Below are 18,858 nucleotides of genomic sequence, written 5' to 3'. Positions count from 1 at the left end.
TATATTTTTAGTTTATATTGATTGCTCTCCTCTCCCCCGGTAGAGGGTTCCTCGCGGCTCAGTGCCAAAAAATGGCGCCCGCTCCAGTCCGTGCACGGTGATTTCTTCAGAAGAAAAAAGTCCGGGTCTGCCTCCCTTTCTTCTCCTTCTGCTGCTCACCATCTGCTTCACAGAGACTTCTTCTAGACTCTCCTTTGATCCCCATTTCAAAAGGGGGATCCCGGACCGGAGGGTTCCAGCTTTTTCCAGAGAGAGCTCCTCTCTGGAGTTGCTGGCAGCACCGCAACAAAGCCCCGCCTCACTCCAGATATATTCTTGTCAGGTTTGCTAACACTAGTTCAAAACAGATACTGTATAGAAAACATGAGAAAGCTGTTTAAATATTAAGTGTACTTCTACTCAAAATGGGGATAGGTTGGAATGAGATGGTGTGCATTATACTTGTTGTTGTTGTTTAGTCATTTAGTTGTGTCCGACTCTTCGTGACGCCATGGACCAGAGCATGCCAGGCCCTCCTGTCTTCCACTGCCTCCCGGAGTTGTGTCAAATTCATGTTGGTCACTTCGCACTGTCCAACCATCTCATGCTCTGTCATCCCCTTCTCCTCTTGCCTTCACATTTTCCTAACATCAGGGTCTTTTCCAGGGAGTCTGGATTATACTTACAAGACATGAAAAAAGCTCTTTCTCATTAATGTGTGAGAACATTCTTCCTGTTCCACTAAAACAACAAATGGTGCTATTCACATTACAAAGGCAATGAAAATCTGCAGTTCCTCTATGGACAATAGGCTTGTTGGGATCCCACTTCCTACAGAACGTTTCACGGACAGTCCTATGTATGTGTACTCAGAGGCCTGTGCTCATAAGAGTGAGCAGGCTCTATGGCTAACCAGAAGAATCTCAGAGTGTACAGTGGACCCTCTACTTACGGAATTAATCCGTATTGGAACGGTGGCTGCAAGTCGAAAAGTCTGTAGGTTGAATCTCCATTGACCTACAATGCATTGAAACCCGATTAATCCCATAACTGGCAGTTTTTATTCTATTTTTGTTTCATTTTGGTTTTTTTCTGGTCTGTAAATCGATTCTCCGGCTGCAAGTCGAATCTAAATTTTGCGGCCAGAGAAGTCTGTAACTCGAAAAGTCTGTAAGTCGAGCTGTCTGTAAGTCGAGGGTCCACTGTATACTGGTGTTATTACATCCCCTCAAGTCGCCTCCAACTCATGGTGATCCAGTGAACGAGTGCTCTACAAAATACCCTGTCCTTAGCCACCCTGCTCAGCTCTTGCAAACTCAAGCTCATCCTCTCTTTTAGGAGTCAGCCCATCTCACATTTGGTCTTCCTCTTCTCCTGCTGCCTTCCACTTTTCCCAACATTACCGTATTTTCCAGGGAATCTTGTCTTCTCATGATGTGCCCGAAATAGGACGGCCTCAAGTTAAACATCTTTGTCTCCAGATATTGTTCAGGCTTGATATGCTCAAGGACACCCTTGTTTGTCTTTCTGGCAAACCAGGGTATCCACAAAGCTCTCCTCCAGGAGCACATTTCGAATACATCATTTTTTCCCTCCCTGTCGGCTTTCTTAACTGTCCAGCTTTCACACACATCCGTGTTGACTGGAAATATGAGTGTGGATGGCCTTGGTCTTGCTATTCAATGACACGTCCTTACACTTGGGGATCTTTTCTAGTTCCTTCATTGCTGCTTTTACAAGTCCCGGTTTTCTTCTAATAATCAGACCTTATACTGTAACTCCAGGGTTTTGAAGGGCAAGATGACACATGCATAAAACTTCAACTAATGTTAGGATTTATACCCAATTACCCACCATCACTACCCCCAACAATAAATTTTGCCTTTATAAGCGCAAGCATTCAGCCACTAACAGGAAGGAAAATGATCTGTGACCATTTTACTGGTTATTGCTGAGAATGAGAAAACCTGTCTTTACGCTGGCAAAATAAAAACCAGGCCCTCCCATTAGCATCAAAGGAAAAATCAAAGTTTGGCCTGTTTTCTTGTCCATCTTAGGCAGCAAGACATTTTGCTGCCTAAGGTGGACAAGGAAATGGTGTCTTGATCTGCAAGTAAAGGTGCATAACATCCAAGGCTGATCAAGTTATTTGGGCACCTAAAATAGAAAATCCAAACAAGTGTTTTTTTCCTGGAACAAAAATATAGTAATAATAAAACAACAGGAAATTTGCTGCCCCTTCAAAATCTCTCCCCCCCCCCCCTTTTGACTTTGCCTGGTGATAGGGCAGGCTCAGAAGTCAAACTGGCTGCCTCAAACTGCTAAAAATCTTTCTGTGAAAGGAAAAGAATCTTATGGCTCCTTAAAAACTAATGAATCCATTATAGCCTGAGCTTTTGTGTACGCCTAGACCGTGTCATCAGATTCATGATCCATATTATCCAGAATTTTAGGCATAGATGTAGCACATATGGTTGGGAATGCTAAAGTTCTCAGAAGCTCAAATTATAAATTTTTGTTTTAAAGTGTCACACAGCTGAGTAACATTTTGTTTTTACAGACTTTACAGTTTTGTTGTTATGAGCTGTCAAGTTGCATCTGACTTAAAAGCAATCCTAATAGAGCTTTTGAGGATTGAGAGATATTTGAGGCATGGGTTTATAAGTCATATTTCCAGTGAATTTCCATGGCTGAGTAGAGATTTGAACCCAGGTCTCCTGAGTCCTATCCACTATTTGCTAACCACATTAGCTCTTAACTGAATAAGTAAATCTTGCACTAAGTACATGTGTTTGGGATTGCAGCAGCTGTAGGGCTGCCAACGAAGATATATCAGCTTTCATGAGAAGTAGAAGCTATACATTTTACTTTGAAGCTCCATTAAATAATCTATTTTTTTTCCTAAATCACAATGAAGTACCATTGCTCTAGGTTAGGTATGTATTTAAGTCTGCTTAAGAAAAGGGAAGTTTTCACATGCCGAGATCTAAATTTTGCTGTTTGGGTTTTTTTTTTTCTTTAGCTGTGTATTTTTCCAAGCAACTTATGATGCAACAGTTTCTGTTATATGCATTCTGGAGTACAAACTTCTTCAATTTGGGATGCAGAAGTCCGGTTTTGAAATATGCCTGTTTGCACGGGAGGGGAGAAGGCAACATGAAAGAGTAATAAAAAAACAAAACTGCATTTTCATTTCAGAAATTATAGTGCACTTTCTCAGGGTCCATTAGGTGAATGAAGCTGAGGCATTCTAAGTGTCATCCTCATGCAGATTAACCAGTTCCCAATGTAGTGTATTGGATAGAGCAACAGACTAGGATTCAGGAGACCTGAGTTCTAATCCTTGCTCATCCATGGAAATCCACTGGGAGGGGTGGAACTGGTAAAACCACTCCGTAAATATCTCAATTATCTTGAAAACCCATAGGGTTACTATAGGTTAGTTCTGAGTTGATGGCACACAGCACAGTGTAGTGCACAAAGTGACAAACTAGGACTAATATGTGGGTTCAAATCTTCACTCAGCCATGGAAACTCATGGGGTGGGTGGCAATGGTAAAACTATTTACCGGTAAATATCTCAGTTTGGAAACTCTGTGAATGTTGCTATAAATCAGAGTGTTGAAAATTACTTTCAAGAAGGAACAGAATGATGCAAGTAATCCATCTTGGTAATCCTTTCTTAAATTAATTGTTTTTAACTAATATAGTAATTGTATTTTTTATGATTATATATATATTATATTGATATATTTTATGTTGTAAGCCGCCCTGAGTAGACATGGTCTAGAGGGGCAGGGTATAAATTTATTTAATAAATAAATAAATCCATAATTGTGCACTGGTGGGAAGATGCTCTGAGGTTCAGAGCACTATCCTACCACTGCTTAATTATGGTTGGTTTCAGAACATTACCCTCTTCCTTAAAAGTAATATCTCAAGCTGTGCTGCTCAGGAAGAAATACACCCTCATGACCTATATGCATGTGTACATTGCACCAAGAATATGAACTGTTTTCAGTGACAACTCCCAGTTTCCCCTTGACCCTCCCGTGTCAGCTGGGGGATTTTGAGAGATGCAGTCCAAATAAGAAGCATCTCCAGATGCCTCTAGCCCGCAAATTTCTCCTTCGTTTGGAAACTGGAGTGCCTCAGTATTGTGCATGATACAACTCTGGTCACCACTGAAAAGGCCTGCATTTCGGTAGCCTTATTTTTTTTTTACAGAGGCTTGAAAACACAAGTATGAGAGAGGTACATAGAACGTACAGCTATTATAAATTAGCTGAAGGCTCATGACAGGAGTGTGCCAAATGGAGTATCTCAGTATGCTTTGCAATTTCTGGGTTATCTGCACAGCCCAAAGGATTCAGAAGCCTTTGACCTTGGTGTTACATGCCCTCTAGTTGTGTCCCAATTTATGGCAACCCTATAAATTAGTAACCTCCAAAATATCCTGTCATTAACTGTTGCACTTTACAGTACAGCTCTTCTGGAAGTGGACCGGCTGACTGCACACCCTTGCGCGCAGGGATCCCCAAGTATACCTGCAATGCTTTCCCACTCTTCATGCAGTTTCTTCTGTGTACTTGAATAATCAAGTAAAATGAGCTTGCTGGGCTACATGAATGACTGTGGAGAAATCAAATCAATGCAGCACTTATATGCATACAATTTATGCCCCACCATATGTACAAAAGAAGATCTAGCAAATGGCTGAGATAACACTATTGAAGCAGCCCGCTTCTGGTCAAAAATAGTCTAATTATCTTAATATCTTAGAACTGCAGGGTTGGAAGTGGCCCTATGGATTATTGAGCCCAGCCCCTGTCAAGGAGGCACAGTGGGGATTTGAACTGCCAACCTCTGCTGCCACTCTTAAACCACTAAGCTATCCAGCAACCAACTTCCTCATGACATTTTAATTTTACCTATACAGTATTTTATATAAATCCATAATTTTACATTGTGGAAGGATCTTATACAATAAAGAGGAATTAACTGCACAGTTCTTGTAAACATACTTCACCTTTCGATGATGCTGTTTTCGGTACAACATAAAGCTATCGCCCTAGGAATGCAGTTCGAGGGAGTGGGGGCTTCAGTGTGATGTTCCTGGATGACTTCTGTTTCATGTGACAGCATTGTGGTTCCTTCTAAGGGATTTGGGGCGAATTTAGGGGAACAAGGATAATTAATTTGTCATTTCCAGACTTGCTAAAGGGGCAGTGATTACTAAATGTTATTCTGTAAAGCGGGGGCAGCGAGCTGGAAAAGGGGTTTAAATAAGCTTGCAATCTTTGCCCCCAATCCTAGCCACGTATCTGTCACAACTGCTCCAATTACCTATTGGAGGGAAATGTACTCTGTACACGCTCAAAGATCTTTTTATAATTTGACAAGTTTCTGAAACGGGCCCTGGATTTTAAATAAGGGATTTGAACTCTTCTTTGAATCAACACTTGCAACCAGCGTGCAGTCTTGGCCCCGATCCGGGGGGGGGGGGCTGCGGCATCCAAACGAGAAGGGGGACAGCTGGGCGCGACTGGCTGCCTGCGATCCAAGGCGGTGGTTGGTTCTTTCTTTCCCTTTCCATACCGCCCCGTTAGTGTTGCCACTCTCTGGGCGGGTCACAACGTACAGTAAAAACAAACAAACAATATAGTAAGACAATATCCAATAAAATACAATGATTGAGAGGAACGTCCAAAACGGGTGCGTGCCAGAGTCCACCGTTTTTCAAGCTGGATTGCATGGATCACCTCCTTAGCAAGGATCCCAGGAGGGGAGGTGGGGCAGGTCCCGCTCCCTCCGCGCAGCGGCATTCAGGCAGCCCCGGGGGCGCAGGCAGGGGCGCCACGTGCCTCGAGCGCGCAAATCGCCCGGGCCGAGGACAGGAGCAGCGAAGCAGAAACGGTTTTCGAGGCGTGCCGCGGAACTTTTCTCCTGAAGTCGTTTTGCCCTAAGGGAAAAGGAGCCTTAAGCTGCAAAAAGACGGACTGTATGGCGGAGCCCTTTTATCGTCCGGTCATCCCGGGGTGCGGTGGGGCGGCGGTGATAAACCGATGATTAAATAAGTTTTGCTGACTTTCCCCTTTTAATTGTCATGACTTCCTCCCGCGTCACACCGGCATATTCATTGATTCCGCTCTGCCGGGACAGTGGGTGTGATTCACACCCAAGGCTATCCCTTTCCTTGGACGCTGTGTCACAGTGATCCGGAGATATTAAAAGTCTAGTGGACGAAAGGTGAGACTTCCTCCCGAGAAAACACATACCAGGGATGGCTCCTCTCTCTCCCTCCCTCCCTTCGGCGAGCGCACCTCGGACCCCGAAGCACGCCCACCGCCGACTTTCTCCCTTTGGAGAAAGTGAAGTTTGTTTTATACTGCGCGAGCCGGAGAAAGGAAGGCGCCCCCACCAGCCCCGGGTGCCGACGTGTAACGCGCCCGTTGAAACACCCGAGCTTTTCCCCTCCCGGCCAGGCGCGACCTCCCCTTAGTCAGGCTCGGGTCCTCCGTCGCAGGCAGGCGGGAAAGAAAGGAGGGAGGAGAAAAGAGGAAGAAAAAAAAAGGGGGCGGGGGTCCCTCCCGGGGCGTGGCCGAAGGGGGCGGGGGCGGGGCCGGCCGAGGGCCCCTTTGTTCGGGCGGGCGGGAGGAGAGAGCTTTTCGGGAGTCTTTGTGAGCGCCGCCGGGGGATTGCACGGTAAGTAGCCGGAGAGAAGCGACGGGGTGGTGGTGGTGGTAGTAGTAGTGGTGGCGATGTTAATTCGGGTTCGGGTCTGGCTCTGGCGGGGGTGGTGGTGGTGGTGGTGATCGTGTCCGCCTTTCTTTGGCGGCGAGCTCCGACCTCAGCCCGCGTGGAGCCTTCGGAAATCCGTTGCCTCTAAGATTGTGTGTATGTGTGTGTGTTTGCTGGCGGGCGGGGGAGAGGAGTAGTAGTGGGGAGTGAGGGGCTTCATAGGATCGGAGAGAGCAAGGCGACCCCGCAAGGGCCCTTCTCATTTTTAGGTTTCTTGGTGGGGGCCGTTTTTAAAGCCCACCCATCCATCAAACCTTGGAGGGAAGGAGCGCGAATGGAGGAAGGAGGAGGCTTTCGAGAAGGGTCTCACGTTGTGCAGTTTGAATAATTTAGTTTCTTTGTGTATAAGGCTTCGCTTTTAATCCACGTACTGCTCACCGTTTCGGGCACCGGTAACACGCCCTCCCCCCTTACTCAAAGTCCCACTCCAATGGCGCCAGATCAGGCCAGCACTCCCGGTTAATTAACTGCCGTGTTTCCCCGAAAACAAGACAGGGTCTTATATTAATTTTTGCTCCAAAAAACACCTTAGGGCTTATTTTCAGGTTAGGGCTTATTTTCGGGGAAGCAGGGTAGCATCTGGATAACCCTGCGCACAGTCACAGTCTCAAATAAGTCTTTGTACACACAAAATAAGGGAGGGGGGAGTAGCAGATTCGTGTTGGATGGTCGTCGGTATGGTGCTAGATGGGTGAATTAGAGTGACATCTGAATACTGTATGTATGTGTCAGTTTGATACTCAAGTTTTCCAGTTCCAGTTGTGTGGTGAATAGGAATACAGTAATTTGGGAGAGGGTTACTAGGAGCAAGCAAAGTACAGGGATAAATGTGTATTCCAAGACAAAATAACAGATTCTGGCCTCCCGTGACTAGCCATGCATGATATTTTGAGATTTCTTAGGTGCTGATGGATACACACTAGAAAGGTTAATCGATCAGGAAACTGAATTTTGGGCCAGCTTCCCAGCATCCCTAAATTGACAAATTAGGAAGTTACAGTGATGTGGGTGTAGACAGATGCCTGAGGCTCAGTCCTCAACATAGGTTTTTGTGTGTCCAGCTGTGTTAACATTGATCAAGACCTGAGGAGGTACTTTATTCTTTGACCCACTGGTTTATGCAGTTGTCCACCAGATGTGAACCCATGGTTTCTTGACTGGTGTTGCCAGCTGACTTGAAACTTGAAACTTATTATAATATATAATAAAAACAAAAAACAAGCAGCGAGCTTTCAGTGACAAAACATCTTCTCTTCAAGGCTGTGCATTAAGTTCTTGTGGGTAGTTTCAATTTGTATGCTGTTATTAATGTCCGAAATTCACGTGGCTGATGATGTTGAAGCCAGGTTCGCTTCTTAGATGCAGATAGTGCAGTATGCAAGTTATTTTCAAGTTCCTCCTCAGCTAGCAATTTGGAATTTATGGCCCTTCTCTTAAAACAGAGGACAGTCACAGGCAATCTGCTCTCTCCCCCTTCAATTGCCTTTTTGAAATTCAAAGAATTTATTTTTGGCTAAGGGAGGAAAGAATGCCCAGGAACATGTTCTGCCTCTAACAGAGTCACTTTAAGCCAAATTAAAACCAAATAAATAGTTTTACCTGGTGAATGAACTACAACTTCCATCAGCCTTAGCCAGCAAAGCCAATGGTTGAGAAAGAATGGGAGTTGCATTCTAGTGTGGAGATGGCTAGAAATTGCCAGGCATCAATGCAGCAAAATTGTCCAGAGGACTCTGATGGTCAACTCTGCTGTTTCTTGAAAGCATGACCAAACTTTGGGGAAAGGAGAAATTTACTCCAGTCCTTTGTCATATCTTCAGATTGCTTTTATCTCATCCCCTTTTAATACAGATTTGTAAAGTTCAGACAAGGAAGCCTTCATAAACTTGGAAGAAAATAATCCTTCCTTTCAGGCTGTCCTTAAGTGCAGAGGGCTACTACAGGATATTACAACATGTGTAGTGAAAATCAATACAAAAGGGTAGTGGTGTCTTGGAAGACTGAATATTTATTTTAGGGTGAGTGCTGATGGATCACAGCCCATTTCCTCTTCCTTCTATGAAAGCCAAAACGCTCACATTGACATAGCTATTACGCCTTTAAGGTTTTACTGCCCTTTTGTTCATGACTTTTTGTTTGCTTGTTTTTGTTTTTGCGCTATGTGCTGAAAGAGGCAGATACCAGTACAGTATTTTGTTGAGAAAAGATGTTATACCGTTTATTGACTTTTGTGAATCTACCTGGGAGACCTCTGTTATATTACTAACCTCAGCCACTCCAGGAGACCAGTCAAGCTTTCCTCAATAGAATGCCCTCTAGATATGTTGGACTACAGCCTCCAGTATCCTCAGACAGACAGAATGTTGTTTTAAGATTGCTGCTGCGCTTTGCAGCATGCTGCAAAGCCTCTGTAAAGCCCTGCCCTGCTTTTAAGCAGGGCAAGGCACCTACCTGCCCAGGGCAACATATTTTGGGTGTCAGATGGTTAATTGTTTAATTTGTTATGATTGCATTTTTACTGCCTGGGAGAGGAAAGGTGCTTCTGGGATTATCTGCCTCGTGTGCCAGATAACTGGGCAGACTCTCAATACCTTGACTTTGGGTGGATGCAGACAAATGTGTGTACATCTGAGTGTACAGTATTGCTGTGCCTCAGGCAGCACAATGTTTTGGTCTGGCCCTGTCTTTTGATGATGAATGAAGAGATGGTGGCAATAGGAGTGTGTTTAGGGCCCTTTCACATTGGTATAACTGTACTACTGGCTGTCCTGTATGAGAACCTTTAAGCCTTGCAAAACACTCCAGCCTCCCCGTCAGCAAAAGTTGGACTGATTGCAAAATTTCCTGAGTCAAATTTTATTTTAAGGTTGGGCAGACTAGATGCATGCATGTATATGTATATATGAGAATGAGAAAGTCTGTTCACACAAAGTACAGTCTGTTAACTGCAGTAAGGAAGTCCTAAAAGCTCTTAACGGCTCTTCAAAACTGTGGTGCTATTCAGACTGAGCTCTGCTTCTCGTATTACATTCTTTCTAGTGTTTGGGGGGGGGGACGGGGACGGAATGTAGCTGAGTAATTTTGTGGAAATAACAGAGTTTTACTTTAAAACACAGGGGTGAGCAGAACTGAGGCCCGTGAGACCTGCTTTTCCAGAACTCTGGCCTGGAGCCTCCTGCAAAATACATAAAAATCAAAAGAATTCTGAGCCTACAAACTTATTCTGAATGCAAGGAGTGATTGCAGTTGGGAGCCAAAGACCCACAGATTTTTCTGAGTAAATCCAGATCTACATTCTGCCAACCTTGCTTTATAATACAGGTGAGCACAGGAAATAACTGGGTTTTTGCTTGGAGGAATTGTGTGAATAATTTTGCATGTATGTAGCCCTGACAGTTGGTACATTATGAATATATTTTTAGTGTGCACTTGCTATTTGAGTACAAAACATTATGTGAAAGTAGTTGAAGTGAGAAGAAACTTCTGTAAGGAAGCATAACGTACCAAACAAGTTGTATGCACATAGTGAATCGTAAGATTGGGAACCAAATGGAAAACACTTCTGAGTCCTAGTCTGTATCCTTTGTGTAGGGAGCGCCCTAGGTCTGGACCCTGAGCAAGATTTGGAGAGTTGGAAATGCACATGTTGTTCTAGCTAACCCCACCTCACAGGCATTTTAGAAAGCCTTACTGTTTTCAAAGAATCCAGCTTCCTAGGCCCCAAATTACATTATCTCGGGATCATGCAATTCGGAAGGGGCAAGAAGCCAAGAACGAAGAAGATACAGTCTGGGCTCTATACTGTTTTCTGCTCACGGTCTGGTCATCTTTATTTGTGCTCTTGGATATGTTTCTCCATTCAGTTTATGCTGCAGGAAATAAGTTCCCTTGGAAGACATCTGGGCTGGAATCTTCTTGCACTGTACACAAGGGATAACACTCCACTCCTGTGTTTTGTGATCTCCAACCCAGCTATTGAGCAAACCACAGATCACATCCTTTGCTTTTAACAGGAGTTATGCTTGTGTAAGGAGGTACCTCCTTCTGCAAATTCTTAAAAAAAAACACCTCTACTGCACATAGTGGAGCATTGTGGGAGCGTAGAGGGACAATAGAATTCCAGGCGTGCATTTCTGGTTACCTTGTCTGTTACTGATCATCATCTTGCTGGTTATGGATGACCAATGTCTAATATTTCTGTGTCCATATGTGGCTAGTCAACTGGATTTAGTGGCATATCAAAGGCATAAAGCTATCTGGCTTCAGGTAGTCAGTGTGCTTTCAGCTGAGGCCAAATTGGGGCATAACATAAGCTGTGGTTGACCCCTGGTGATTCATCAGGTGTTAAATCTCTTTATTAATAAGCAAAATATTTCTTAATTTGGGGAAGGAAGTCGATGTCTCAGAGTCATTGAAATCCTGCCTTTTGATTAGTTCAAGGCAGTGTTCATGGCTATCCTTTTCACTTTTTCCTCACAAAAGCCAGGTGAGAGAGGTCACAGTGAGAGAGAGCAACTGGCCCAAGGTCACCTAGTGAGTTTCTTGCCTGAACAGGGACTTAGAACCAGGGTGTCCCAAGTCCTAGTCCTACATCCTTATCACTGCACCATATTGACTTTCTTTTGATCTCCTTCTGGATAACCACTGATAAGGATGTTTGTCTCTGAGAGCCTATTTTGCATGTTAGAGGGCAGATTTGTGTGAAGTGCTGGTGCTGGTAGTTTAAATAAGAGGCACTGCCCCATCAATTCAGAACTTCTCTTTTAAGGATTCTTACAGTGTAAGTATGTGTGTATGTTTACTGAGAAATAAGGCCTGTTGTTTTCCATAGGACTTACACACTGTTTCATATGTACAGTATAGGATTGCAGTCTTAAGAATCTTTGATGCTTATCTTTGCCATTACTTTATACCAGGTAGACAACTTATTGTCTTCTAGATCAGTGGTTCTTAACCTTGGGTTATTCAGGTGTTTTGGGACTGCAACTCCCAGAAGCCTACACCACCAGCCGTGCTGGCTGGGGTTTCTGGGAATTGCAGTTCAAAAATACCTGAGTAACCCAAGGTTAAGAACCACTGTTCTAGATGATTTTGGACTGCAACTCTCATCAGGTCTATCCAGTGTAACTGGTGGGAATGGAATTGTGGTACCAAAAAAACAAAACAAAAACAGATTATCCACTCTAGGTTTATATGGATTTAGAGGAATGGTGCCTTCTTCTCTTTTTCCAGTGATATCTGTCTGCTTCTGGTAGATAGACAGAGAAATTGTTGATACATGTCCCCAGTGACTTTGCTGAATATGTTGCCTGTGAGGGGCATTTTACATGCTCTTGTTAACAAAAACCTGTTATTTGAGTAGTGTAGAACTAAAGCACTTCTCTGTGCTTAATCTCTGTAAGCTGAGGTATGTTGTACGTAGGATGCTTAGAACTGTAAACGGGGAAAATCCTGCAGCCTTTACACTGGGAGATGGGAACGGTAAGTGGAGGTAGTTGAGGCCCCGACCATTTTCTTCCTAAACAAGCTTTCTGTAAACACCACAGGTTTGTGCCTCAAGGCTGCTGCTGCTGTGTGGCAGCCATTCTATGGATTCCTCCCTCCTCCTTTACTTCAGGATACTTATTGTGTGCAGGCACTGGAGCGTCAAACCCATCCCAGTGTACCAGGATGTGGCATCCATCCAAAGGTTGAGACCAGCCTCTTTAGTTGTGTCCCAGAGGCAGCCGCCCTGCTAGACCTTCTGAACGGATAATGATCTCAGTGTGAAAAAGGAGGAGCCTTCTGTGGAGGGACAGAAGAACCAGCTCAGTAGGTTGTGCTTACAGTTATCCCCACTTTCTTTCACCTCCGTCATGTGTAATATGTGCAGAGCCTGGATAAGTTACATTTTGGGACTACAGCACTCAGAACTGCACTCAGTCACCCTGACTTCCCCTCAGCTCTGTCAGGCGTGTGTATGTGTAATACGTGCAGGGCTTGGAGAAGTTGTTTTGTAGACATACAATTTGCAGAATTCTCCAGCTGGTCTGGCCAAGGGCAGTTTCAAAAATAACCACTCAATGGGTCAACTATGGCCTTTCTGGAAGGGGGACTTTCACCAAGGACCAAGTTGATCAAACCCAGCAGGATGTAAATCAATCTCCTGATGTTGTAGAGGAAGGAACTAAGGGTAGTCATAGGGTGTAGTTTGGATTAGGTCCTCGATCAATACGGACCCATCTGATGACGCATGTTTGTTTCCCTTGCGCAATGAATAATAGTTTCTGGGATGGAGATTCAGTCGGGGTGTTGAAAAGTAGCCTTCCCCTGTGTCAGAAACTATTCCTGAACACCCCACCCACAAGTTGTAAAGTGTTTTGTGTGTATGTGTTTCTGTGACATTGGTCTGTATTTCTCCCCAAGAGTATTTTGGGAGTTGCTCTCAGTTGCTCTCACTGAAGGCCATGTGGTGGAGGTTGCATTTCTAAAACTCATTTATTGTGGGTGGAGTTTGGAGTGAACTATTATTTGCTTTTGTGAAGTCATTTTCAAGGTTACATATGCAAAACCCAAGCAGAGAGTGGGGGTCATGAGTAGATTGGAACTGCTTATTTTTCTATCCTTTTGTTCATTTTTAAGTGGAAAAACTGTAGGACTCTCCCATCTGCATATTTCATGCAGACAAAATATTTTGTCGCTGCTGTAACACTGAAATTTTTTAAAGCTTTTTTGAAAAAATATATAAATTTTTAGCTGTCCTGTACTCTTTCAACATTTCCATTATTTTTATGACAATGTATAGTACTAGGTATTTATTGCTTCTTAATATTGAAGACTTGGGAATCTTGCCCTCTCATTTTCTGTAAAATGTGAAAGCAATTGATTTTACTGTGAAAATGTACACACTGAAGAAACAAACTAAGAAGAGAAAGCTTAGTCTGTTCAGACTTTGTAAAATTCTTGGGTATAGAAATGAAAATTCTCCATTTGAAACTATAGATCTTTCAAATATTGATTCTTACTGTTGTCATTATCATTGTTTTCAACCCATGATGTTTTTCCTCATTGTGTCCTAACAATTGTTCTGGAATCCAAGGTTGAGAATCACCAGCTTAGTGGATTATTGAACTTGGATCTACCACGTTTCAGCCCATTGCCCTAACTGCTACATTACACTGCAGAGAAAGGAAACTTGATATGATAGTATTTTCATTAATATATTATTGCTTAGATGATGTGATAAGGATTTCATGGCATAAACATCATAGGTTGAAGAAACAGGACATTGTATTCTCCAAGACTTTCACAGCCGGCATCCAATGGTGGTTGTAGGTTTTTCGGGCTGTTTGGCCATGTTCTGGAGGTTTTTCTTCCTAATGTTTCGCCAGTCTCTGTGGCTGGCATATTTAAAGGACAGGAGTAGAACCTCATGAGTCAGAACACAGAATTCTGACTCCTGTCCTCTGAAGATGCTGGCCATAGAGACTGGTGAAATGTTAGGAAGAAAAACCTGCAGAACATGGCCAAACAGCCCAAAAAACCTACAATAACCAAACAGGACATGGCTAAAATGCTAAATCCCCTATAGGGATTGAGCCTCTGCTGCCCAGGTGGGCCAGCTCAGGAAGGCATCAGATGTGGCAGAAGTGCTGTGCCTTGAGCAGAGAGAGAGAGAGAGAGAGAGAGAGAGAGGCCTTGTGACAAAAGGGTAGACTTCCCACCAAAAGCCCATCCTTCCATTTGTAGTGTTGGAAAGCTTCTGTCATGGTCTGACCAATAGTGTGGGATGTGGAGTTGTCACAGAAGGAAAAGCTTTCAGATCCACAGGATCTTGAGCCTCCTTTGTCTCCTAAGAAAGTATGCTAGTTCCAGAACTGGTGCATTTAATGCCCTCCCTGTGCTAGGTGGGGCGCCAAAGCCAATGTATCTCACATCCTGTCTACATTGGCCCAGTAGAATGCTGGATGTGGGAATCATTCTACTATGGAATCTCACTAACATCATAGGATTACTCTGCCTGCTGATTTCATGCTCTTAAAGTAGCAAAAAAAAAAAAAAAAAACCAAAGTTGAGATCTGATAAGAAAATTAGCTGTATTTCTCCCCCGACACACACACATACACTTCCTACATTTTTCTGTATATGGGTTGGGGTGGAAAAGAAGAAAAAAAAGTCTGTGTTTTTCCATTACTTTAAGGCTTGAGGAATCATGATGACTTTTGTTTCAGATTAACCTTTTCCCTACTGTGTTTATTGGCCACAGGACGCAGTTGAGCCAAGATGAGCTGGAGTTTCCTGACACGTCTCCTTGAGGAGATCAACCAGCACTCAACCTTTGTGGGAAAGGTGTGGCTGACTGTGCTGATTGTCTTCCGCATTGTTTTAACTGCTGTGGGTGGCGAGTCCATCTACTATGATGAACAGAGCAAGTTTGTTTGCAACACCGGACAGCCTGGCTGTGAGAACGTTTGCTATGATGCTTATGCCCCCCTCTCGCATGTCCGGTTCTGGATCTTCCAGATCATCATGATAGCCACACCGTCTGTCTTGTACTTGGGCTTTGCGCTACACCGACTCTCGCGCCAGCCTCCCCGGAAAAAACGAGCACCAGTGGTGACACGTGGGGCTGTTCGTGACTATGAAGAGGCTGAGGACAATGGTGAGGAGGACCCCATGATCTTTGAGGAGGTCGAGCCAGAGATAGAGGTGAAGGAGCCCCAGAATCAGAAACATGATGGCCGCCGGCGCATCAAGCAGGATGGGCTGATGGCTGCATATGTGCTGCAGCTCCTATGCCGCTTGGCATTTGAGGTGGCGTTTTTGGTGGGGCAGTACATCCTGTACCGCTTTGAAGTGAACCCTTCATATATATGCTCTCGCAGTCCTTGCCCCCATACTGTGGATTGCTTTGTCTCCCGCCCCACTGAGAAAACCATCTTCCTTTATATCATGTATGCAGTGAGTGTGCTTTGTCTGCTGCTCAATATCTGTGAACTACTCCACTTGGGCTTTGGTGGGATCCTTGACGCTCTCCGTGGCTTTGATAAGGATAGCGGTGTCCCTCCCAAGCCCCAGTATGCACAGAAAGATCCCACGGCGCCCCCTACTTATCATTCCATCAAGAAGCAGCCTTCTAAGGGCCAGCTGGCCAAGGACAAGCTGACATACAGGGGAGAAGGCTTGGCCAGCATGGCTGCTGAGCGCTATGCTGTTGGGCCTGGCCTCCCAAGCCATGAATTGGAGCGACTGCGCAAGCACCTCAGGCTGGCACAGGAGCACCTAGAAATGGCTTTCCATCTGCACCCAGAGGACACTGCCAGCCCCTCCCGTAGCAGCAGCCCTGAGTCTAATGGGCTGGCCGCAGAACAGAACCGGCTCAACTTGGCTCATGAGAAGGAAGGTGCCGCCTGCGAGCGAACAACTGGTGAGTTTGGTGAAGAAAAGACTTTCCTTTGGGGCACAGTTTGGGAACCTTATCCCTCCAGATGTTCTTTTAACACCATAACTCCTATAATCTCTTACTACTAGCTAAGATGGAAACTGGTGTCCAGAAGGTCTGGCAGCCCAGTGGCCCCCTGTATCTGCTTTGGAAGCAGGCGCTAGTATCCTTGCTATGGTAATTGATTCTGCTCTGTGTGGGCAAGAATCTACGACCCTGGCCAGTTTCCTTTTTGCTGTTGCAGAAGGGGGCAAGGCTCAAAATTGCAATAGTTGCACATTGGCTTTTTGCTTTCTTTGGGCTGTGAGTTCCAGTGAGTCCTGGAAAGAAGGATTACATCCAAGTACCATTTGCTCAGAGGTGTTGCATTATTTTCACAACCTTTCTCAGAGGCTAAAAGTAAATACTTAAGACACATTTTAATAAATGAAAAACACAGGTCACTTAAAAATAGACCACATTATTCTTTTTCTTTACAGTATGGATGAATTTATAGTAAAATATAATGAATTATAATGAAAAACCACTACTTAGTTTTCTAGTGAAATTGAATTGATTGAGAATAAAAAGAGAGTTGAAAACCAATTATATATAACCAGGGAACCAGGATGTCCAAATTCCCAGTAATTAATTTATTTACAGATGCAGATTTATCCCAAAGAACACCTTGTAAATGTGCTTGTAAACCTTGGAAATAATCCCAGGAACGTCCCTGAATTCCTTACTATATTTACTTACCCAAATTAACTTTTAATAGTGTGTCTACGACTACATTCAGAAACTAAATTGAATTTAAATAGTTTATTACATTTTATTAAACTTTAAATTCAATATAAGTTATAAATGTAATATAAATTAGGACTGTGTCTACTAAGAAAATAAAATAGACTACAAGATTACCGGCATTCTGAGGATATTCCTTTTTTGGTTCATATCCTTCCAATGAATGCGTGACAGTTTTGGTTTATTGTCACTTGGCTGGCTAGAACATAGACAATAACAGACTTAGTGGCTGAGTTCCAGGTATAAGTATCTTACAGAATTTGGCAATCAGGGAGTGACTGCTGGGACCGGGGAGGTAATCTGAAGCAAAGATATAAAAACATTCACCTTTCATTTGGTGTGAGCAAAGGACAGGAAGTCTTCGTAACAATAGAAATGTAAAGCAGGATATGAACTAAAGATGTGTGGGACTCTGGTGGAACCCAGTTGCCACCTAATGCATGAGGGAACAGAGAGATCTTCAGAAGGGTGACCAATAAGACCTGGGCTATAATGTACAGTATGTGTAAGGGGATGAGAGCTGTTCCTTCAGGATTGGAATAAAAAACAAATGTACTTTTCCTTTGTTTTCCAGGCCTCTGAAGCCTCGCTGTGTCTCACTGGGCAGTAGCAAAGATGACAACAGGAAACTGTCTTGTGGAGAATTGGCAGCATATGAATGTGTGCTCCTCGTCTGAACTTTGGAAATGCCCTGACAGACTGTGTGGGGGAATGTGGATGGACTCTGATCTTGTGGATTGAGGGCAAGAGTAGGGAATGGGGGCTAACCTCCATACTCCTGCCTTCAGAGGGTGGGAAGCTGTAGTGGGGTACCTTCAGAGGTCTAGCTCTGTGTACGTAAATGAGTGTATGTCTTTGTTTTTTAAGGGTCTAAAAGGGAAACTTATTTTTTTACTTTTATATGTGTTGTAGAGGTACTATTTTGTATGTCTAGGATTTTTTTTTTTAAAAAATCTGTTTTTCTCTAGAAGGACTTTAGGTAGCTTTGAGACAGCCTCCCCATCTCTATTTCCTGTTGAAGTTTACTATATGGAGTGGGGAGTGAGCAGGTGAGAGAAGAAGGAGGGGTCCACAACTCAGATTTCTCTCCAAAGAGATAGATGGGCACTGTGGCCTCCTCTTTTGCTCTGCCCCCCCCCCAGCGGCAGTTTATAGAAGAGATTGGTGGTTGGGCCAAAGAAGTCTTTTACATTCCAAGATGCTGTTTCGTAGACAGTGTCTGCCTTCCTGCCCTCTGTGGGGTGCAGTATTGGGTTCTCATATGAATTGCAGTGGAACCCTCCACAGTTGGATCATCTCAGAGATCAACATGAAATGCATTTGTTTTTTTTTTCCTTTTTATATGGTTTACTGGAATAGTTACAAAGTTGTATCTCTTTTATATGAATATATATATTTGGTAAAAATCCAAGGATTGTTTTATAGGAATGTTGAGATTGTGACTTTTCTTTCTGTGGTGGCTGAAGAGGGAGGGGTTTAACACAATTATTTGCCAGTTGGATGTCTTGGCTAAATACGCCTCTCACTAATAAGGCATGGAAAGGAGTGGGAGATGCAGTAGCTAATCCCCTCTGGCCATATATTCTAAGGAGCTACAAGTCAATTTAGTAGTCAGGTTAATGAAGGACACTCATTCTCTCAGTGGGTGGCTGGCTTCAAAAAAGGAGTTACAGTGATCAGTCAGATACCTGTTGCCTTGTTGCCATGACAGTGGTGTGTGTATATGGTTCCACCTATCACAGATGATCTCATAGGGGTATCCTTTGCTCCCTATACGTGGAAGATATGACAGACACATGAGACTCAAGGAGGAAGTGGATTTAATTGGAAGTCAGCATTTCACGGCCAAAAGCAGCCAGGGCAAAGTGCGCTCC

At 43.9% G+C, this 18,858-nt stretch overlaps 1 protein-coding gene across 3 annotated transcripts; it reads left to right on the top strand.

Moving 5' to 3' along the window:
- The first annotated feature begins 6,012 nt into the window (after window positions 1–6,012).
- LOC110078234 (gap junction gamma-1 protein) lies at window positions 6,013–18,412 on the top strand. Of its 3 annotated transcripts, none has more exons than XM_020792139.3 (4): window positions 6,013–6,228; window positions 9,897–10,101; window positions 15,026–16,186; window positions 17,559–18,412. In XM_020792139.3, the coding sequence occupies exons 3-4, from the start codon at window positions 15,043–15,045 to the stop codon at window positions 17,564–17,566; spliced, it is 1,152 nt and encodes a 383-aa protein (XP_020647798.3). In that variant the 5' UTR covers window positions 6,013–6,228; window positions 9,897–10,101; window positions 15,026–15,042; the 3' UTR covers window positions 17,567–18,412. The 3 variants fall into 3 exon arrangements, with proteins under 3 accessions (XP_020647798.3, XP_020647797.3, XP_072841448.2); XM_020792138.3 differs by lacking the exon at window positions 6,013–6,228 and adding an exon at window positions 6,600–6,684; XM_072985347.2 differs by lacking the exons at window positions 6,013–6,228; window positions 9,897–10,101 and adding an exon at window positions 6,636–6,684.
- Window positions 18,413–18,858: the final 446 nt, after the last annotated feature.

This window comes from Pogona vitticeps, chromosome 1, assembly GCF_051106095.1.
Source record: "Pogona vitticeps strain Pit_001003342236 chromosome 1, PviZW2.1, whole genome shotgun sequence".
Taxonomy (NCBI): domain Eukaryota; kingdom Metazoa; phylum Chordata; class Lepidosauria; order Squamata; family Agamidae; genus Pogona; species Pogona vitticeps.
This window is presented reverse-complemented; position numbering and strand designations above follow the sequence as displayed.

What these genes read in the sequence shown, in the direction of transcription:
- LOC110078234 (XM_020792139.3), top strand. Translation starts at nt 15,043, where the DNA reads ATGAGCTGGAGTTTCCTGACACGTCTCCTTGAGGAGATCAACCAGCAC.